This window comes from Antedon bifida, chromosome 1 (genome assembly GCF_963402885.1).
Source record: "Antedon bifida chromosome 1, ecAntBifi1.1, whole genome shotgun sequence".
Lineage (NCBI taxonomy): Eukaryota > Metazoa > Echinodermata > Crinoidea > Comatulida > Antedonidae > Antedon > Antedon bifida.
The window spans coordinates 24,330,969-24,353,546 of record NC_136226.1 but is presented as its reverse complement, the minus strand read 5'-3'; the positions used below and the strand labels follow the sequence as shown (position 1 = coordinate 24,353,546).

At 35.4% G+C, this 22,578-nt stretch overlaps 4 protein-coding genes across 6 annotated transcripts in view; 2 read left to right on the top strand and 2 right to left on the bottom strand.

Moving 5' to 3' along the window:
- The window catches only part of LOC144846345 (uncharacterized), a 34,155-nt gene extending 22,526 nt beyond the window's left edge, over positions 1-11,629 (top strand). The window contains exon 9 of the transcript XR_013612981.1: positions 11,585-11,629. The gene's annotated coding sequence lies outside the window, so the exon portion shown is untranslated. The remainder of the gene's footprint in view (positions 1-11,584) is intronic.
- Positions 349-13,722, bottom strand: LOC144846110 (protein PTHB1-like). Its single transcript, XM_078703522.1, has 23 exons — positions 13,623-13,722; positions 13,087-13,207; positions 12,526-12,673; positions 12,366-12,430; positions 12,038-12,151; positions 11,109-11,362; positions 10,602-10,683; positions 10,368-10,463; positions 9,589-9,718; positions 9,131-9,312; positions 8,483-8,559; positions 7,774-7,833; positions 7,495-7,597; positions 6,769-6,876; positions 5,938-6,078; positions 5,273-5,368; positions 4,830-5,002; positions 4,478-4,630; positions 3,511-3,693; positions 2,657-2,840; positions 2,078-2,141; positions 1,791-1,975; positions 349-1,341 (listed from the first exon to the last, which is right to left on the bottom strand). Exons 2-23 carry the CDS (start codon positions 13,196-13,198, stop codon positions 1,232-1,234), a joined length of 2,820 nt encoding a protein of 939 aa, XP_078559648.1. The 5' UTR covers positions 13,199-13,207; positions 13,623-13,722; the 3' UTR covers positions 349-1,231.
- A 255-nt stretch (positions 13,723-13,977) lies between these two features.
- LOC144850680 (protein N-lysine methyltransferase METTL21A-like) lies at positions 13,978-19,440 on the top strand. Of its 3 annotated transcripts, XM_078708255.1 has the most exons (4): positions 13,978-14,062; positions 15,030-15,206; positions 15,536-15,659; positions 16,393-16,949. In XM_078708255.1, the coding sequence occupies exons 2-4, from the start codon at positions 15,066-15,068 to the stop codon at positions 16,776-16,778; spliced, it is 651 nt and encodes a 216-aa protein (XP_078564381.1). In that variant the 5' UTR covers positions 13,978-14,062; positions 15,030-15,065; the 3' UTR covers positions 16,779-16,949. The 3 variants fall into 3 exon arrangements, with proteins under 3 accessions (XP_078564381.1, XP_078564217.1, XP_078564295.1); XM_078708091.1 differs by lacking the exons at positions 15,030-15,206; positions 15,536-15,659; positions 16,393-16,949 and adding exons at positions 17,555-18,089; positions 18,646-19,439 and having other exon boundaries at positions 13,979-14,062; XM_078708169.1 differs by lacking the exons at positions 15,030-15,206; positions 15,536-15,659; positions 16,393-16,949 and adding exons at positions 17,559-18,089; positions 18,646-19,440 and having other exon boundaries at positions 14,006-14,062.
- Positions 19,441-22,298: 2,858 nt separating this feature from the next.
- Positions 22,299-22,578, bottom strand: part of LOC144846178 (cell division control protein 6 homolog) — a 38,424-nt gene continuing 38,144 nt past the window's right edge. The window contains exon 12 of the transcript XR_013612819.1: positions 22,299-22,308. The gene's annotated coding sequence lies outside the window, so the exon portion shown is untranslated. The remainder of the gene's footprint in view (positions 22,309-22,578) is intronic.

Here is a 22,578-nt window from a genome sequence, read left to right as displayed (position 1 = left end):
TAATCCTCAATGCACTTGGCTGGAACATACATCTGTATGACCGCCCTTGTAATCCTCAATGCACTTGGCTGGAACATACATCTGTATGATCGCCCTTGTAATCCTCAATGCACTTGGCTGGAACATACATCTGTATGACCGCCCTTGTAATCCTCAATGCACTTGGCTGGAACATACATCTGTATGATCGCCCTTGTAATCCTCAATGCACTTGGCTGGAACATACATCTGTATGACCGCCCTTGTAATCCTCAATGCACTTGGCTGTAACATACATTTGTATGACCGCCCTTGTAATCCTCAATGCACTTGGCTGGAACATACATCTGTATGACCGCCCTTGTAATCCTCAATGCACTTGGCTGGAACATACATCTGTATGACCACCCTTTTACTACAGTGCATGTCCACCTACCTCCAGTGCTGCTGCACATATTTCATGATATATACTTCTAAATATTGTATAATATTTTGAAATGGTTTAAATATCTTGTTTAAATTATTTTCACATAAATCATAACAATATAAACATGTTTAAAGCTCTGTCTACACATCAAAATTTATGTGACAAAACAATGTGATGTGCCCATAGACACAATGATGTCATATCACTACCATATTTGGTCACATCACACTTTTTTTTTCAAACTAGTAGCCAGAGCTTAACACGAAACCAAATGGATGTGTGATGAAACTATGTTTAAGTTTATGTAACTCGTTTTTAAGTTTTAATAATAAAAACAAATGGTCTGTTTTACAGTACAGAGTTTGCTCAATAACAACATACTTAAATGCCAAAAATTAAAAATATTTTTTTCTTATTTATCCATAAACATTTAAAATATAACTATTAAAACTATAATCTATTTGACAGATTTGTCAAAAGTCCAAACAAAGTGTCCCCTGAATAGGAGATAATATAAATTGCTCCCTGTTTGTTTTACGGGTAGGTGTCTCCTTATGGCGTAGTGTTAAAACATATTCCCACTTGTTTCGCATGAAAATGTCCCCTTAATGGAAGAGTTCTACTTAGTTTCAATGCAACAAACACTCTTAAAAAATTCTATAAAAAGTCTGGATTCTGAATTTCTGTGTTTCTTCCCAAATAAGTGACATGATAAAAGTATAATTCATTGACAGATAAAAATGATCATACAATTAATTACAGTGCTTTGTGAATATACAATAATATACACAAAATATTGTGTGTGGATTACTCAGTCTAAGGATGTCAAAGTTCAAGTATTGAATCAATTACAGGTTCAGTGCCTTCCTCCCTATGATGGTGTGATTTCTTTTTCTTTTTTTTCTTCTTATGTCGAATTGCAAGTGGTTCAATTCCTATAACCATGAAAAATAAAAAATTGATATGAATTCTATAAATCGTTTTAATATGAATATATACATAAATTCTATTTTGTCCAATATGGTATAATAAGGTATAATAGGGAGCATAGGATTTGCTATGACCAAACTAGGCCATATTAGTTCATTGAGCACATGCGGGAATATTTGGACGTGTCCTCGCCTCGACACAGGTTTCTAGGTCCAGGCGATGCCCAACAACACATCGATTGACCTGACCTAAATTGGTTGTCTGTTCTCGGTAATCGCAAATCAAAAGCTTTCTAATATTAAGTATTTTTATTATTAAAAGTATATATTTGTATACAGCAGAACCCTTTTCGGGGACACATCAATTTGGGAAAAACCCTATTACGGGAACACTTTTTCGTTTATGTTGAGATAGCATTCTTAAGTGAGCCCCATTTGAGTCTAAATATCATTACCTGAATCACCAAGTGTTGGTAAAGCTCCAAGATGGCCACCACCAACAGCCGGTAGTTGTCCGAGTGGTCCATTCAATTTGCTAGCATCAGATGATTCATCAATGCTGTTTTCAGCCTCTGCAACCTCCTCATCAGATGTAGCTTTTTTGTAAGATGGTAGTGAAATGTGGGGTGTTTGTTTGTTTCTAGAAATTAAAATTTTGTGTCGAAAGGTTTGATATATTTTGCATTTCAGAATTCTGGATACTGAATTTAATGTTTATGCATATGCAATATATAATACTTACTCAAAACCTGTGTCATTGTTAGATGTATTTCTTGTGCTCATCCTTGGACTTTGATCCCCAGCTCCTAAACAAATTAAAAACCCAATTTTTTGACTTCAGAAGTAAAGATCAGTTTGTAGTTGTGTTGGCCAGAGGTGGGTGGGGACATCCAGTGTAAAGCTCTTAAATGGGTGAGTGGCTGAATGGTTAAGACAGTAGAACCGTAATCTATTGCTTTATTGCAAGGGTTAGAGACTCACTAGCTCAGGGTTCTGGTAGTAGAATGAGTCTTCTTGGATAAGGCTTACAGACCAAAGGTCCAGTGTACACAATAATGCTCATGTACACTTTAAAGAAACATCTTTCAAAATGAGTAGGGGGTTACCACGGTGTACTAGCTCACACAGCCCCTGTCGTGCAGAGACATAATGGCGCCGTAGTTGGCAGAACAGAAGAATGTTGTTGAAAAGGTTAACATCTATGTCTATAGTACCATGAGCACTATTGCGGATATGACGCTATATAAATCTTAATTATCATTATATTGTTTTCCTACCAACGTATTAACGTCCAAACTAGTAAATATATACAAAGCTTTACCTGATGCAACCAATCTGCCACCCTTTGATAGTCTGTCACAGACTTGCTGTAGATGTTTCTTCAGCTTCATGCTGTCATTAGGCCTAACAAGTGATACAGGGTTTGCTGCTTGGTCCTTGGCAGACTTTGCTAGGCATGTTCTCAACAGGTTTGTCAAAGCAGCATCTGTGACTTCTTCCCAGCCCTTAAAAAATAAAACAATTTTAATGACCACATTTTTGGTGTTAGGAAAATATGGATTTGTTAGTTGCCAATGACCTACTGTACCAATCCCATGACAGAACAACTCCATTCCCAAAGGCTTGAAATAAGACTTGTGTAAAGCATATTGTGTATATGTTTGTCTTTGTGATTATTTAAGGGGGAGGCTGCTTTATTAGCCACTAGCCTTAACGGCTGTGTGGCTATCTGACCTCTCCAGGAGACTTGTCTCCAAACTGTCATTAAAAAATATATATATATATATAATGAAATGTTTAGGCATGGTTGTAAATTTGACAATTTGTTCTTAAATGAAAGATGAACCAACAAATTCCAGACGTACAAGTTTTAGCAAAATTCACAATACTTTATCCTTTTAACATAAATTCAAACCGTGTATTGCATCCAAGGAGCTCAAAATGTACAAACAAATTGTAGTGGAGCTGTAGCTTGGTGGTTAACATGCTTGCCTTCCAAAACCAAGGTCCAGGGTTCAATCCTGACCTAGTGCCAGGGGTTCTAACTCACGACTCTTTCAACTCCCTTTTCCTAAGCTTTAAATGAGTTTATAAGCACGATAAATTATAAAATAGTTTACCCATCCTGTAATTGGCGAGTTACTCGCTGTTGAAAAAAACCCCCTATGTACGTACCTGTTCAGACTGGACAGGAACATGGTGAGATAAGGCTGCCTGTAGTACATTCACCTCGGCATCAGTTAATTTATACTGTAGCTTGATCAGAGTTGTAATTATAAGAGTTGCACAGCTGAGGCCCATGCAACAACGAACCATAGCTTTCTGGTTTTCTTCTATGCCTTCTGCTAGTTTTAAAATCTGAAGTAGAAAAAATAATTATCAGTTTTTAGGCAAGCTGCAATAGACCTTTATATTTATTACATTTGCATATCTCTATAGCCATTTTGAAACATGGCCTAATCGGGTTGAAGCAGCATTAGGGACCTATCCTGAAAAAGTCAGCTTTAGCATATATATTTCTACCTCAAAGCCTAAAACTCCTGGACTAATCGCTCAGTACTGATGTATTCACTGGTGCTGTACAAGAAAAGAGTAAAAAAAAGAATTTAGTCAAATGAAAATGAGAGATAAGTTTTAAGATGCGATTCTAAATTCTCAATTGTAATACAGTTCCTCACTTCATTTGGTAAGCGATTCCAGAGTTTCGGACCAACGATATGTCACAGAAAGTTGATGTTGAGGTAAAGCGAACATGCAGCAAACAGACACTCACAGAACGTGTTTAATACTATTTAAGAAGTGTCCAAAACTAGTATTTACATTAGTTAGTTACTGAAAATCAATTAAAGATATATTATCCCCCAAAAACATGAAAAATGAAAAAATAAAATCAGACTTTGGTAGTTTTAATCAAGTTTATCACTTCTGTTGGAAAAAACTGAAAAAACAATATTTTTACTTATAAAATGACATTCAATTTGATATTTTTTGCTTAAAATTACAGTTTTTCAGGTAAATAATTTGTTTTCCCGGATCCAATTTTTAGTAAAATTAAGTATTATGTGACATTACATTGGCATATTACAAAAAAAATTATTTTTCCAGGGGGACAATATATCTTTAAAATATTGTATGTATTTACCTGTCGATATGTACCATCTAGTAGTGTATCCAAGTTATTCAATGGTGCTGGTGTCTTGTCTTTAAATCGAGTCAAAAGTCTTCGTTGAATAGCACGAAACTGCTTTGCTCTTTGATCCAACAGCTCCTTGAATTGGTCATGGTTTATCCTAAGCTGGAAATAAAATCAAAAACATATTATGTTTTTGGTATAAATATTTGTAGTATAAAGGATCCTAATATAATTTACTGTAAGTAGCCTTTTACGTTGAAGAAATCATTTCCATCATTTTAAATTAGTAAAATCATATCAGATACTAGAAAATATGTCATATTCAAGTATGTGGACATATTTTGTCAATAGATAGAATTACCTCAAGATGGGCATCTATGATTTGGCCATATTCAGCAACAGGTAGGCTACCTGAATAAGAGCATTCAAATCCTTTGACACCTGCGTTCTTGTGGTAGATCACAAGTCGATCAATAAGCTCATTAAGCATTAACCACATCGACTCTAACACATCAGACTGAAGACGATAACGCTCTATTATTAAGAAACAATTTATTTATTATTATTTATAAACAATGTTTTATTTGTCTTAATGCATTGATTAAAGAACAATTTACACACACGAATGGTAAATAGTAACTGTAAGCAAAAAACAAAATGAAAATTAATCGTATGATCATTTACACAAAAAGCAGAGCGGACGATGGTTGAGTGATAACCTGTTCAGGATAGATACAGGTTCTACGTGGGACGAGTTACATGGTTTTCCTTGTAGTTTGCCTGAATGGTTTACAATTTACTTACGAGATGACTTTGATGCCAAAATAACAGTCTTTGGCCCACCATACACCTGAAACCCAACTGCATTACCATTCCCACCTACACTTTCAACATCCATATCTGAAACAATTCATTCATTTGGAATTAAAGATTTACTAAATAAAGCAACATTTCATAGATTGATTAAGCGATTGGGCCTTTAAAATAAAATAGTTAAAATGCGACAACCTGCGAACAAAATATAGAGGTTTTGATCAAGACGACCGATAACGTTGGACCTACGCATTGATGTGCTGTTGATCGTTGGTTGACCTCATGCAACACTATGTTAAAGAATGGAGTTAAGAAGCACACCATTTCCAGCCAATGAATGACTGGATTTCTTGACTCATGACTGCCCTGTTTCCCTCTTACATTACATACAAAGCTCTCTACTAGCTAACTACTATAAATAAGTTGGATATCAAATTGTTTTTTTATTTTTAATACAACTATATGTGAGTTATATACTAGCCAGCCTGAGCACCTTAAATTGTAATTGAAATTCAGTTATGTAGGTTTTTGTTTTTTTATGTTTACCGATTTAACCGTTTCACTTTGGTGGATATGGGCGATTAACAAATCTTATTAATATTATTATTACTCTAAATCAGGTCATCTTTGGTGCTAATAGAATGTAAAAAATTTACCTGCAAAAAGTTCTGTCAAGTTAATAGGTGACTTGTTTGTGTCCAGTGTGATCTTATGTTGAGCAGTGCTGAATGGTGTACATGCCTTGCAAACTAGTTTAAATGGCAGCTTTATTTCGCAGTGTGATACTCGAGGTGCTCCTGTAAAAAGTAATAATAGTGTTAGTATCATGATATAGTAATGACATAGTAATAATAATGTTCTCATGCATGCATGAGATAATAAAAATAAACTAGCAGAAATACATGTTTCAACACTATGGCTAACCCGTATTCAGGGGAAACCTATTAAAGAGACACTCTGTTGGGTACCAAAGGTGTCCTCTTAATATGGGTTCTACTGTATATGTAAGATGCAACCAAAAAAGAGCAATGTTCTTGCAGTAAATATACTGGTGAGTTACTGTACTTGCTGTTGGGATATGTATGTATGTTAATAAATGTAATATTGATGAGGATAATGTAACTAAATGTTTATATAAATTATGTTGCCTTAATGAAATAGAAGATGTGTATCATTTTTGTTTAATCTGTCCTAGATATAAAGTTGAGAGGGAATTATTCTTACCACGATAATATTGGATTAACCCAAATCGTTAAAAATTATTATGTTTATTTAGTACTCTAAAAACTCAAATGCGCTTATCTAAGTTTTTATATGTTGCAGTTTGTAAAAGAAAAAAATTGCTCCCATATTGTATAACCTTGGAAAAACTCAATGGGCCGGTGGGCTATCATTAAAGTCAGGTGATGCGCGAATGAATGAATGAATATATATAATCATAATCAATTTAACCATTTTACAAAAGATTACTGTAAATTAGAACATACCATTTGGAAGTGTAAATGTAGCAGTAGCCTTGGCTGTTAGTGATGATGGTAGGCAGTTACCCTTCATGTATATTGATGTTATCACCTCAGTTGGACTAGATGAATCGCCTATAAAAAGAACAACACATATTACTTGAGTTATTCAATTAACAAATCTTAATTTAGTCTCTCTAATTATCAAGTTTTATTACATTTAACATTAGAGTAGGTAATGATGACTGGAGATATAGTCATAACAAAGCAAGATTCAAATTTCATGAATAGATTGAAGGGATTATTTAATTTTATGAAAATTTATGAGCTGGGGTCAATTATAAGGACGTTCAAAACTGGATTAGAATGGAAATCAAAATAAATAATAAAACATTAATAGAATAAAATCATCTTTATATCTATTGCTCCACATTACAAAATCTTGTTGGCAGACATTTTTACATTTCTTTTAGACTCGCATCTGTAAGTATGTTGTCATTTGCAAAATCTTTTAATGTTAATATATTTATTATTTGCCTCAATGCACTATGGACATAGACGTTAGACTTTTCTACTACATGTCATGTCAGTGCTGCCAACTACGATGCTACAGTATTTCGTCTGTCCATGACATTGGCTGTGTGAACTAGTGCACTGGGGTATCCCCTACACATCTCAAAAGATGTACTTAGTTCTTTAAAGTGCACATGAGCATTTTATGTACACTGTACTTAATACATTTAATATTTTTACCAACAAACGGTATCTTGAAGGTAGTAGGATTGGCAGCCAGTGGATATGGGGCATACACTAGAAGTGTTGAATCTTGTATATTCATGGTACTTGTAAGAGATAGCTAAAAGAAGAGATAAAAAAACATAAATACACTTGCTACACCCTCAATTCAAATATCTATATTATAAGAGCGTTTGTATGCATGTACTGAAACTTTATTCTGTATTCAGTTGATGGTAGAATATTAAAAAAAAACATATTTTCTTGGAAATGTCAATGAGGTATTTGATATCTTACCTTCACAGAGATAGATGGGATCGGATCTTCATCTTGTACTTCAGTATCTAATGGCATGGACTAAAATATGATATAAGTAGAATAACTAGGTTTGCATACAACTTAACACAACCTTGTGTAATAAAAGATACATAAGGTAATTATACTCTGATCAGTGTTCCTATCAACATTATCCTTTCTCCAACAAATGTAGAGGAAGGTACATAAATAACCAAGGAAACATCTTAATCTTATTTTAGAATATTTGTAGTGTTGCACACCACTGGGCGCATCACACAAACTTGTTTGAGTGTAGACAGAGCTTAAGTCCTTTGACTTCCAGGTGGGGTCTTACTGGTGGTGAATCGGGCAGTACACCGGGAGAAGATCCCCTACTCTTTTTGAAAAGTGTACTGCATTCTTTAACATGCACATGGGACCAAAGGCTTAACATCTAATCCGAAAGGTGTGGTATCTACATGCATGTACTCCAACCAGCCATTTGGAACTATCTCCAGTTTCTGTAGCAGATATACAGTATGCCGCTCTCCTATGTTTGATGCTACTGTACATTAAGGAGAGATTATAATTATATATATGTACAGTTATGTAGTGTACCTCTTGGTGGTATAAAGGGTACTGTATATGTGACCTGTTCTAGGTCATAAGCTGTCAAATGCCAAGTGAAACACATTTCTAATTTAAATAAGCAAAATATTTATTATCTTACCCTTGAAGTATCAAAATGGTTTGGCACGATAGCTTTTATTATAATACTATTTTCATTCATTTTTGCTGGAATCATATCTGTTGAATGAAAAGAAGTAGGTAACATTAACATGAATTTGATGTGGGACTTAGATCATGTGACCTCACTGAATGTTATCTGACAGTTCTTATTTTCTATTTGATGAACATGTATTGTTACAAACGAAGAGAACAGTCTTTTAACAATCAACAGATTGTCCCAAAGATTTTAATTACAAAGAACTAAAAAGATGGGTTGTTAAAATGTTTTTGAAAACTTTGGTAGAATGTGTATCTTGAATTGAATTAGGAAGATTATTCCAGTTTGATCTGCAACTGCAAATGCTCAATAGGTCTAATAATATAAATACAATTTTAATAGTAATAGTAGCGTAGCGCATATACAGAAAATCATCTCTTATGCAATTAAAAAAAAAAACCCAGGTACTAAAAAAATGGCTGATTTCAGCAGCTGAGACTGCGAGAGATAGTGATTTACACTTAGTCATCTATAGTAGAGATTTTACATCAAGGAGAAATTCTTTGGAAATTCTGGAGCTCAGCAAATACTATAGAAACCTGAAAATACCAGAAAATGGGAATTCTAGATAATCGTATGGTAAATACTTACCGGTCTTGCCAAGTGCCTTCCTTATAGACATCTGTAAATGTCTCATCTCCTCATCTTGTTCTTCGTAGTTGATCTCTCTAGACTCTGGTGGAGCAACGCTAAAGATGGATGGATCGGTACCAAGGTAGCTACACATAAGATGCCCATCTTCATCTAAACTTACGACAGCTCCCTTAAGTTCTCTGAGACAGTAAACAAAATTTATAAAAGACTACAGGGAGTTTTAGTGTAAAATATAAAGTGACAGTGTGACTTGGTGGTTGATAGGCTTGCTTACCAATCCCAGGGTCTTTGGTTCGAACATTTCAACAAGGTAAGCTAGGTGGTTTAATTCATAATGTTCAAAACACCTGGTTAAAACTTGGTTACAATTTGTTACTTTTTGCAGGTGTGAAAAGGGTATTAGTGTAATAGTAGAAAGGTTATGAGAAAGCACTAAAGGACCACATTAGTAATACCTGAATGTCGCTGTTTGAATACAGATAGGAATATAGTCAAGTTTTGCAGTCCACTTCAACTGTATGTCTTGGTATATCATCAACTGACTTGTGTATGTTCCTATTATAGTATTTATACTACCTTCACCAACTATGTAAAACAAATAAGTTGGTGATTACAATATATAATTACCATTATAACATAACATGGGATGTAGCCAATCCGACACACTGAAATGAGTCGTGCGCTCTATATTCTTTCACTATCATGCACCGACTGCAAAAATTGCGCAGCAAAAAAGCATAACAACGCTGCATGTAAATAGTATAGCAGAATAACGATAATGCTAGGTGCTGCACGATTTACGAGAAGTACCAATCGGCCCCATTTAAAAAAAACAAACAAAATGAAGCGGTGATTTGGTTGCCGCGCAAAATGTTGCTTGCCGCAGTAGGCCTAGCTTCTAGGTTAAAATAGTTCATAGACACATGTTATAAAAACAAATAATGCACAAGTCTAAATTCGTACGTTATTTGAGATGCAGTGCACTCTCAGGTATTCACAACCTCGTGCAACATCAGCTGTGCCTCGTGCTTGTCGCACCATTGTAAATACTCTTGAGTGCGCCACATCTCCACTAACGCCCTCTGACTTGTGCATTATTTGTATATTATTGCACTTATAAAATAACAGGTATGTGGATTCTTGGCAGTAGAGATTAACAACACAGCAGGTTATTTTTATTGACCAGTAAGGGCACTAATAATAAAACAAAAATAAAAGTAAATAATACACTTACTTGATGTATATGGGCAGAAACAGCTGGGGTTATACTCCAACTTCTTCATAAATTTCAAATTGCCATTTTCCTTTAAACATACAAAAGAATGTTCACCTACACAAAAAAAACATTAGATTATTAGATTAGAAAATGGTTGTTAATAGAACCCACATGATTAGAAAGTTAGTTATTATATTATAATTAGTAGGTCATCATGATGAATATTTGTAAAAAATGGTTTACATAACTTACCTAATATCAGAATAGATGTTACTACATGAGTGAAAATGTATAAATCAAGAACCTGCTCTCCAACATTGAATGACCAATCAACCTGATAAATTAACAAGAATGGTTAACATGATGATGAAACAGTCCATTTAAAGGAAGGGGACAGTATAAATCATGGTGATGAGTCAAAAATAGTGCCATATTTACTAATCAAACTTAAGTCAATAAATATTTAAGTATTTCCTTTTTGTCCCCTTATTCATTGAGATAGGAGAACTTTTATAGCATAAGTGTGATTGTTGAATACATTTTTGTTTATCTGATCATAAAACTGTTTGTATTTTGTCCTAATAGGTAAATACAATACCATGGATTGTATAGTGTAATTCACAGGATAAGTGTGATTGGTGAACGAAGTTTCTGGCCTGGAACCTTTTGTTTAAATCTGATCATTTTTTAAAACTGTTTGTATTTTGTCCCAATAGGTAAATGCAATACCATGGATGTGTAATTCCCAGCAAAACCTACATTTATCTTTTTTCCTGTTGAAATCTTCTGAGATTCTGTTTTGTTCCCCGATTCAGTAGCGACTGCCAGCACTTGGTATCGGTAGCTCTCCACGTGCCAACTCGATGATATAGTTACAAATGAATCTGTTCTTTGCATATATTCCACTGGACCGGGCAGAAGAAAGCCAGGAAGAAAACGACTGAATGAGAATGTCTCCTGTTCAAAGAAAGACACTGTACCGTCCATAGATTGCACACAGAGAAATTCCTTTCCTGAAATGAAGAAAATATTGTAAAATTATATAGTACAGTAGAACCCCTCTTCTGGGATGCACCATTATTAAATGGACACTTTACCATGAAAAGAATATGGGGAAAACCCTATACAGGAACACCTCTGTTAAGAGGACACATTATTGGGTTCCAAATGCATCCCCTTAAAGATGTATTGTCCCCAAAAAATGAAAGATTAATAACTTTGTAGTTTTAATAAAGTTAATCACAATTAATGTTTTCACTTATAAAATGACAAAATAAATGGTTAAATTCAACCAAAAACCCATTTTGCTTTGAATTACAATTTTTTAGGTAAATGCATTTTTTTAGTCCAATTTTTGGTCAAAGTGGATAACTATTATAATAATTGTTATGTTTTGTTTTTGGACCGCACCGCATGTTGTGAGTGCCACCGATCCAAAGGTGAATGGGTTAACAAATAAATAAATATTAGGTGACATTGAAATGGCATATATAACAAAACATTTTTTAAGAATTATTTTTTCAAGTGGACAATACATCTTTAATAGACGTTTTACAGTGTCTTATGGTAATGAGTCTATGATTACTGTGACCACCTTTATGTGGGAATTAAGAACAAAGATTGATGTGGAATTCTGAAGGTAATAGCATACTGTGGAATACAAGTAAGATCTTACAAAATTAACTTACCTTTCACACCACCAAAGTTTCCTTTAGTCATGTTGTATGATGTTCTTTGTAGGTTGTGTTCATACATCAGATTTAACTGGTAATGGCTGCCATGCTCAACAGCACCTTGTGAACCTATATGAAATACATCAAAATACATCAATGCACATTTAAAAGGATTGCTGGTAAAGGTCTATGTGTAAAGGCTGGTACAAAATTAAACACACAGATATCTACAAAGTGAAATTTGTGGAGGCACTATTTATCTTTTAGGTGACAGCCATATATTTATTAATGAACATAGCTTTAACACCAAGATAATCTTACAATATGGATTAAAAGACATTACCTGATAAGCTGTAGACTGCCAGTTTTCTTGGGTGCAAAACTGCTATATGAATTCCATCAGATGCCCTGTAAAATATTTAAATTATTATTTGCTTTTATCATCCATTACAGTAGTAAATTTAATATTCTATTATTTTGCTACTATTTTAGTGAATACTCACGAGACAAACAATCCTGACTGTAGGCCTAGTATTGGCTGGGGTAACTGCATCTCCAGAAGAACATCTTGACCTTTCCCATCTTCAGCATTATGAGGTTTAGGGTCAAATATCCGTATTATACCATTCAAACTACCAACGATTAATTTATCTGCAATATCAATCCAAAAACCTTATTAAAGTACACAAAAATCGTTCCTTAATTAAACACATATTCGATTCTAGAACCCAAGCACCTTTTCATTTTCATATTAGGGAGATTTCAATTTGCAATGACCAACCTACCTGGACCTAGAAACCTGTTTTTGAGATAAGAAGTGAAGACACACGTCTCAATATTTCCACATGCGCATACTAGACTAACATGATGTTTTGGTTGTTGGTTGTGCAAATCGAAAATGCTTTTATTATACGCTTTGCTTTTACAGTATTAAAATGCTGTCTGGAGGATCTAATATTGTTATTATTTAGTGATTAGGTTAACTGTGGTTGGTCCTGGTCTCCCTAATATTTTTGGACTGGAATATTGGACAAAATTAATAAAAAAGAAAAGAAAAACACTACCATTATTAGGATGTTTGTTATCTACACAAGAAACACAAAGCGATCCTTGATCAAACACCTCATCTGAGCCTACTTTAGTAGACCACCAATCACGTGCCTTGAACAGAGACATAGTAAATACCTAAAAAGAAAAGAAACACCATCAAATAGTTGGATCATATTATATACAACTAACTTTATAAACAAGCCCATGTCTAAAACCTACATAACAAATTAAAATTATTATTAGTAATATGAATATGTATAGGCTTAGCTAATACTATTGGCCTATAGTAGCCTAGGTCTAACTAGATATCATTGGTAGGCCGAAGCCTACCATATACCACTACTACATCCCCAGGGAGGAGGTCTAGGCCTAGATAGGCGGGTATCAAACGATCGCGGACGATGATCGGTGCTTCCTTCCAATCCCACATCACATACATAGCCTACTACTAGGTAGGCAGCCCAGCTTACTACACGGGCAATGGTACTACATACAAAGACAAAATGGTCTAACGGCCTATATATTACATTCTAGGTAAATTCAAGAGTACCTATAACTATTTGAAATTCATTAAATAATGTTTGAACTATACTACAACAACATTTTAACTGTTGTTGATACGAAAACAGCGTCCTTCGATACGATAAACCTGAACTTCTATGGTACGCCTGAACGGACATAATAGCCTAAACGGGTCATATTATAATTATTATTAAAACATCATTAAAACGAAAGATTGGACTTAAATTATTATGACAACTGAGTACGAATTTTTAAAAGATATACCTAATAATTATTATATCACAATATTTAAATTCGTGAAAGAAATAAATGTATTTTTAGAAATCTCACTCCGATGAAATTGATTTTGTGCTTGCCGCCCTCTACAGAAAAATGTTGACAAGAAGCCGAGCGTCGTAGAGGGCTAATTAAGGTTTTGTTTTGAAGTTACTATCTACCACCAAATCCTTTATTTTTAAGATTCTTGAGGTGAATATTAATTATATTTCAACTGATTTTGGCATGTCAAATTTACCCATCTTATAAGCACAATTAATTGAATAACTATCACTGTCTGTTCCTGTTACTAGGCTTAGTTTTAGGCTAGGCCTAGCCTCGTACTAAAGCAGTGACGTTTCGACCTAGGCCTAGGCCTAGTCTAGGGCCGGCCGGCCTAGTTATTATTCGGTCCGGGGCGTTTCGGCCCAATTTGTCTGTCACACTTTATAGACCCGCCGAAGCAAATGATTGTTAATGGTATTTTAATTTACATGTACTTTACATTTGCCAATTAAATTACAATGTCAATTAATTAATTTTAAAAACGCGGTCAGTATTACTATATTACTCCTCCGTAACGTTATCAATATCATCCAATAAAAGAATAGAGAGAAAAGGTAATCAATTTTTATTTAAAAATGTTATGATCGCAATAAAATGTAATAATCAATTGTATATAGTTATTATTTAATATCATAACAACACGGGCGAATATTCCCAGCCTTCCTTCCACATCATTGATTGTATTTGCACTTAAATAAGCATACTGTAATCGAAATAATATAATATTTCTCAGTTCTAAAAATATTTAAAATGAAATAATAATAAACTCTACGTACAGTACGTTTGTATTGGTGGTGTAGGCTATACAGCACAAACCCTGAAGTGTAGAATGAATTAAGAAGGAGTCAATACATCTTTCTACGTTTTCGAAAAAATCATCTAAAGCTCTGTGCCCAAATATGGTAGTGGTATCATCATGTCCATATATGGGCACATATTTTGTTGTCAATACATCTTTCTACGTGATCGTCTGCATCTACAGCTCTGTCTACACTATCAAACTAGTTCAACAAAAAAAGTGTGATGTGCCCAAATATGGTAGTGATCATGACATCGTCATGTCCATATATTGGCACATCACATTCTTCTCGTTATCGTCTGCATCTTATGTTAGGAACAAGAGAACTAGAACATAAGTAGGGGTCATAACATGGCTCTAGTTCTCTATAAACCACCGGAATTTCTGGAGCCGTTTCACAAACAAGAAAGAAGATTCGTTTTTACGGGAAAAGAAATATTAATAAATCAAGATTGGGAGAAACTTGGAGTTGCCGCTGTAGTTTGGGACGCTGTAGGTATACACTGCCTTTTGTTTAATAAAAAAAAGAATATTAGAAATAAAGTAATCTGCACACTTCGTTATCTTTTGTATACTATAGTTACACATGATATGTATAGGTATCATGTTTTAGGTACACCACGACGTACATGTATTTCCAGTTTCGATCAGTAATCTTCGATTGTCCTCAGGACCAATGAATTGTCTAGAAAATAATGTAAAAAAAAGTATAAAAACAGTTTATTTTAAAAACTATTGTTCCAGTACTATATAATTCGTCACTAAAATCACTTCAATGAAATGTTTTGGTGACTCTCTTTATAACACGTCTGTTTATATAGGCTATTGTTTTAAGTGAGTACCTGGAAAGAAAAGTAAATGCTGGCGAATTGAAGTTGGATGCAAAGAGGCTGTTGGAGCTGGGTGCAGGAACTGGACTGGCAGGAATGGTTGCTGCATTGTTAGGTACGTTAACTTTACATGACCATGTAGAGATCAAAGCAATCTAACAAACAGTGCTGAGATCGCCTTGTCAAGATAGGAATTTGTGACAGTCCTTTGATCTTATGATTGGCTGCGACAAATTCCAACTAGGCGGTTACCAGTTACATTTGCGGAAGCCAGTTGGCCAAAACAAAAATCAGTCAAACGTTTAGAGGCGTGCAACTGATCATGTCGCAACCACATATGAAACTTTTGATCTAACGGAGGTCAGCATTCTGTTGTTAGATTGCCTTGCTCGAACCATGAAGTTATTTCTCCATGCTGGAACGTAAAAATAATGAGCTAATATTTTATATTAATAGTAATAGTTATTCACCAGTTAGATATTCATTGTTTAATTATTATATGTTGATATAAAGTTTGCGGTACACCACGTATATTAGTTCTCACTCCTGAGGACGATCAAAGCATATTGATCGAAACGTCGAGAAACTCAACAGTTCTTTTCAGAACTAATATACGTGGTGTACCGCAAACTTTATATCAACATTTGATTTCGCCATGCAAACCTTCAATCAATATGTTAATTATTATAACAACCCAACATCAAAGTACGTGTCACAATAGTGGTTTCCCCTGAAAAGTGGTGTCTCCCGAGAAGCCGGTGTCCCCTGTGTCTCTTTAATTAGGTTCTACTGTAATTTGATTTGTCTGTGTTAAATCATTAATTGTATTGATTTTCCCAACATTTCAGGTGCGGAGGCTACACTCACAGACCGATCGGAAGTCATTGGTAGTCTCATAAAAAATGTGAACATTAATTTCAAAGACGACCAATCCAATATTGTTGTAAAGGAACTTGAATGGGGAAGAAACCTAAACAGCTTCTCGGAGAAATATGATTTTATAATTGGCGCTGATATTATATACATAAAAGAATCTTTCGCGGTCTTGTTGAAAACATTAACACAACTTACACAGATTAACACTAAAGTGTTACTGTCTTGTCGAATTCGATACCAGAAAGATTTAGATTTTCTAGAAATGATGAAGGATACATTTTTGGTGAATGAAGTTTATTTTGATAAAGCGAAAGGTGTTCATATTTACCAAGCTACAAGATTATCCCTCAATACATGAATTTCTAGCCGTTACAGCGAAAAGATTACGGTACCTCATATTATATCATATTTAGATAGACGACAGAGATTGTTATACAATTTGAATGAAAAGGAATTTCATATTTTATATAAGTTAATGGTCAATATAACTGTATGTTTATAAATATACATGTAGTATGCTATTTTCCAAATAAAAGAAACAAAAAAAAGTGTTACTTAAAAGAATTATATTTTAAAAATTGTTTGTACATTCGAATATAGCGACCCGAAATAAAATGCCATGAACTAAACAAGAGTTGAAACATAACATTTCCTTAGTATTTTAGCTAGTTCTGTTGCTTATAGAAGGCAATTTAGCAACAAGATGCTGAGCTCCGGAGATGCGACACGATCAGTTCCACGTCCCTTAACAGACACTGGTTCTATTGCTTATAGAAGGCAATCTAACAACAGGATGCTGAGCTCCGGAGATGCGACACGATCAGTTCCACGTCCCTTAACAGACACTGATTCTGTTGCTTATAGAAAGCAATCTAACAACAGGATGCTAAGCTCCGGAGATGCGACACGATCAGTTCCACGTCCCTTAACAGACACAGCGCGCCGCGAAGATTATGTACATAGTACAGTACTGTTGGTGTTTGTTGCAGCCAGACATAAGATCAAAGGACTGTTACGAGTTCCTATCTTGACAAGGCGAGCTCAGTGTCCTGTTGTTGGATTGCTTATTTTCTACATTACCTACCCTATTCATATATGTGTTAAGAAATTCAACATTTTATGTTTATTTTGTAGGTAGAAAGCTGTAACAAAGGAAACGATATTATCGACCTCTAGTGCAAAATAATGGCGTACCCGTTTTTAGACGATATAAAGACAGTTACCTACTTAAAACATTCTAAAGTTATGATTTTTCTGAGCGGTTTTGATCGAGATAACAAAGCGAGCTCACTTTCGGTTAAACTAAGTGAAACGTATCCCGATTCGTCGGCTGTGTTTCAGTTTCCAAACTTAGTAATGAAATCTGTGGAGGATGCTGTTAAAGATGGAGTCCGTATGATTATTATTGACAATGCCTCTGAGGTTATTGATGATATGCAAGAGTTGTATACATTTGCTCTTAAAAATCACTACATTGAAATGGCTATAAAGAGTGGAATTGGAGAATCGACGTATGAGCCGATTAGTCCCACATTTTTTGGTTGGTTTCTGAACGAAGCAGACTCGAAGGAACTGAGACAATATGGAAAGAAGGTGCTCAAAGACAGCTTTCATGTTAAAGATTTTGCTGATGATTTTCGAAAACATTGCGAAGAACCTTCCATTAAAGGTGAGGGGGAAATGCCATCATCACCCCATCAACACCCCGCCCCATTCCCTTCCCCGTACTTCTGAAAGATACGAGCATGTTATTCCATTTCCCATATATAAAAAAACTACCTCTATTTACTACGGGCCTGAACATATTATATTTTACTGACTGCGAAATTCCCTGAATAGAAATAGAAAATTGTCAAAACTGAAGCTTCTACAGTATTTATTAAAGTCATTACTGTATTATATTATTATTTATTAAATATCCTTAGTTGTAAGAAACATTAGTTAATTAATAATCCTACATCATTGCTATTAGAAGATTTCGATCTATCACCCTGTTTTATATATACAGTAACAGTCAATGACACGAAAATGACTGAATATTTCACGAAAAACTTGTTATATACTGTAATATGAAATAGATATTTAATTATTGAACTCTCAAAGTACCCTACTATGTCGATGCCTTTTCTAATACTGGCTTAAATACCTTTGTTTTTTCCATTCATCATATTATTGGTTATATTTCTGTATGAATTGTTATATTTTTATCTTTTCTTTTAATATAGACTTAACAAGTTATTTTACCGCTGATTACATTGATGTTGGCGATACAATGCTTCACTGTACATCGATGTATCACGCTCAAGACGGATTTAAAGAATATACCAAACGTGTCGCAGGACATATTGGACAAGTGTTTAGCATTAAAGTTCTTGGTTTTCTGATAACCCCTCGAACATTTGGCGCTCGGCTTAAACTTGACAATGGCGCTCTTACTTTATGGGACAGTACTGACCATCCCGATACAAAGCAATGGGAACCTTCGTTTTTCTCTCCAACTAATGGTCGTGGTAGCAGGGCACACTTATCGTTGTTAACAGCACCAGGGGTTAAAGCGGTTGAAACTGGCGTAGACTTGACAGAACTGGTTAAGTTAGAAGTTGAAACACAGCATGATGAAAACATTCCAACTACACCGATTTTGAATAACACTGGTGTACTTCGTTGTTATGGTAAAGGTCGTGCTATATTGTATCTTAAAGAACCGGTTATATTATCATTTTTGATGTCTGGTTGTAATCTGAAATGCTAAGGCTAGGCATATAAACTGTTTACTGTGAATGCACATTTAGATATGCACAAATTAATTTAAAATAAAAGAAAGCACTCAGAAACTGAGTGAAGTACTTAGCAAAATATTTCCACAGAGGGCGCATGTTAAAAGAATACATTTTTTTTGTGACGTTAGTAATGTTACCCCCGGTTAATGAGTTCAGGGATGTTTCCTTCGTTGAGAGATCTAAGAATAGTACACAGTAAATGATGACAAGGATTTTATACCAAGATGTTACATTCATAAGTGGCAAATCTTTCATGACCTCAGACCACCTATGACCCCTGTCACCTTGTGTACTTGGCCTATTCCAAATTGGTAGTAAAACAAACTATTCTCAAATTCCCGTCCTTGGTCATGATGTAGGCGTTTAAACTTTAAAGATGTATTGTCCTTTGAAACACAAAAAATGAAGTTCAAAATATTCTAAATTTAAATTGGCCATATTAAAGTAATATTAAAGTTATCAACTTTAAATTGAAAATTCGAGCCAAAAACAACAAGTTTACGTACTTAACAGGTAAATTAATTTGATTACATTTCGTCTGGAAAATCGTAGCGAACGAAAGTAAACAAAGATTTCAAACCACGAGTATGCATTATGCATGATGTTAATTAGGATTGTTTACAACTCGTCACGTTTGAGAAGGTGTTTTCACACAGATCGCGATGAAGTTTTATGATTATGCATACTGAGTAGCCAAACAAGCGCTTTGCATTGAGATATGTTTTGATCGAAAACTTTGACTTCCAGTCAAAGTTGGTAGTAAAAAAACGTCTAAACAAAAAAACGTCTGTATTTCAGTTAAATTATTTTATATTTCGACTAATCTTTGGTGAAAGTTAATAACTATTATGATACTTCAAAATGAGCCACTTTTTTTCGAAATATTTTTTTTACAGTTTTTGGAATTAGTCAAAGGGACAATACATCTTTAAACAAAAATCATTAAATATTTTATCGGCTGCGGTTTTTCCAGACTTACTTGTAGTTGGGTAGGCCACTGCGAATCGAGTAAAGTGGTCCATAACCACTAGGATATACTTACTACGCTCTAGGTGAAGGAAGTCAATAGAGACCAGCTCAAATGGTTCAGTTGTACTTATTGGTCTTAATGGAGCTTTGTCATTTCTCACCGGCTTCTTCTTCTTAATACAGGAGCAACGTTTGATGACGTAGTCCTCAATGTCTTTCTGCATATTTGGCAAATAAAATCTGTCCCGTGCCATTTGAAGTACTCTCTCTACGCCCAAATGCTCGATTAGCACTCTAGAAATTAGTTGTTTCTCGTCGAAGATTTCCGTTGTCATCTAGATTCCACTGTCGTAGTAATTTTATTTGGCGGTCGGTTTCTTTCGACAAATGGTATTACCGCTAAAATGGTATCATCCTTACTAATTACTTACTTTCTTGGAGGATATCTGCGGGGCAAAATATCGAGGAATGTTTGGTCAGAGGTGTTACTGGTTCATTATCGGTTGGGTTTGCTGAAACTCCAGACAGTAGCGTCAGCGCCAATATCAAAGTTTCCCTTTGAGAAGGTAGCTGTCTCCTCGCGTAGCATTTGTTTGGCTACCGTCTGTTGTTTCGAGGTAAGGTGGTCTAGACTTACAGGCGGGTCCCATAATTCGTCCGTACCGCCTTCCGAGGTTGTAGCTCCTACTGTAACTTTGGTGGTTGGATTTTTCGAATCGTTTCTTGGTGTAACAATACGCTTTGTATTTCTTGCACATGTCCAACAGTTATTCTCGTCTCAGCATAATTTCGTGTGGTGTTGGGTTATGCGCATACAGTCTACATGAATTTCCTTGTATTTCAACAACAGTATCGTACATTTCTAGTCCAATTGATAGAAGATTTTCAACGCTCGGTTCAAACATAGCCATAACTTTATATTTTGTTCCTATATATGTTTGCCATTTTATTGAAACTGTCTCTCCTTTCTCTCTCCGTCGAATCTTCTTATTATGAAACTTTAGCAACGCTTTTATTGCATTCGGGTGTAGTCGAGCCGGACCCATTATTATATGTTCCACGACGTTTATTGGTTCATTTAGATTTGTTTTGGTAACTAGAAAAGGAACTCTGACCTGCTGTGTGGATTTTCCATCCAACGATAATTCAACACCTTAGTCCATCCGTCGAATGGAAGATTCGTTCCATCGGCTGTACTTAACGCAAGGTTTGTATCATCCAGTAGTTCCTTTAGGTCTCTCAGTTGCTGGTTTGTTGGAAGATGTGTCTTTAACCAGGTCGTCGGCAACAATCAAACTTGTGCCGAGAACCTTACAATTTACATAATTTAATTTACAATTTACGATACACTTTCGGCCCACAAGTCGTTGATGGTGAACAGGATTAATATGTCCTATTTGATTTATGTATCCTGGCAAACTACTTGCATAAGGTGGCTTTTCGGTAGAATTGATCACGCCTCGTCCCGTCTGGGTGATCACTGCCCGTTTCCCGCCTGATTTCTGCGTTGGGATCTACAACCACGAGCAAAATGTTCACTGCTTCCACACTTGAAACAGTGATCGCATCTGGTACCACGTGTGCGACATCCATCACATGCCCGGCCTGCATGCCAGTTTCCTTGGTTATTGTTCTGGGTCGTGGCTTGTTGTTGACCAATTACGCCCACTTCTTGTCGAATTTGATTTAATCCGGCCTGTAACATGTCCCTCATCTCGTGCGTGAATAGTTCAAAACGTTTGTTTTCATTTTGCTTTTCACAACCTGATCCCTTTCTCGAAGATTCATCCACATCCACTTTGCAAACTTTAGCCCTTCCTGCTTTGAGTTTAGCCAAACGTTCCTGGTAATTGTTTACCGCTATATTCAGCGCATCCATTACTTACTCATCCTCGATGTTTCGTTTGAGGTCTGGTGCTATCTCGGATCGGATTTTGTCTTCTTGGAAACCAGTTAGAAGGGCTTGCCTGACCATGTTTTGAACCAGCTTTGGCTCATACTTGATCCCAGAGTTTTTTCTTGCGAAGAAAACAAGATTCTTTATTTCCAATCTAGTACCCGCAGAAGGAATGTCTGTGGGGTTTCTTTTGGGTCTTGTACCGCACTTGATAGTCGGTGAAACAATTTTGTTGCACTTTACTCTCCAAAGTGAGCCCTAATGATAGCTCTTTGTTTGGGCAGAGTTAACCCCAGTTTACCTTCTAAGTAGCTCCGATCCTCTGCTCTTGCCAGATTCGATTTGGTGAATCAGACTTCCAAATGCTAATCGGACTTTCTGGCCTGGCTCACCAATTTGGCCACTCATCCTGAAGTCCCTTCTAGAAACTACTGTCGTCGGCTTTGCATTTGCAGCTTCTTTAAAGCTCTGTTGTAGTTTCTTTAGTTGTTCTTCATGTGCTGCCATCATGT

Excerpts from the sequence above, each read along its gene's own strand:
- LOC144846110 (XM_078703522.1), bottom strand. The coding sequence starts at position 13,198 with ATGTCTCTGTTCAAGGCACGTGATTGGTGGTCTACTAAAGTAGGCTCA. Across the intron at positions 10,464-10,601 it reads AACATCTATTCTGATATTAG|GTGAACATTCTTTTGTATGT; the intron begins GTAAGTTATGTA and ends TTTTTTGTGTAG. Across the intron at positions 2,142-2,656 it reads TGGCAGATTGGTTGCATCAG|GAGCTGGGGATCAAAGTCCA; the intron begins GTAAAGCTTTGT and ends TAATTTGTTTAG.
- LOC144850680 (XM_078708169.1), top strand. The coding sequence starts at position 17,606 with ATGGCGTACCCGTTTTTAGACGATATAAAGACAGTTACCTACTTAAAA. Across the intron at positions 18,090-18,645 it reads CGAAGAACCTTCCATTAAAG|ACTTAACAAGTTATTTTACC; the intron begins GTGAGGGGGAAA and ends CTTTTAATATAG.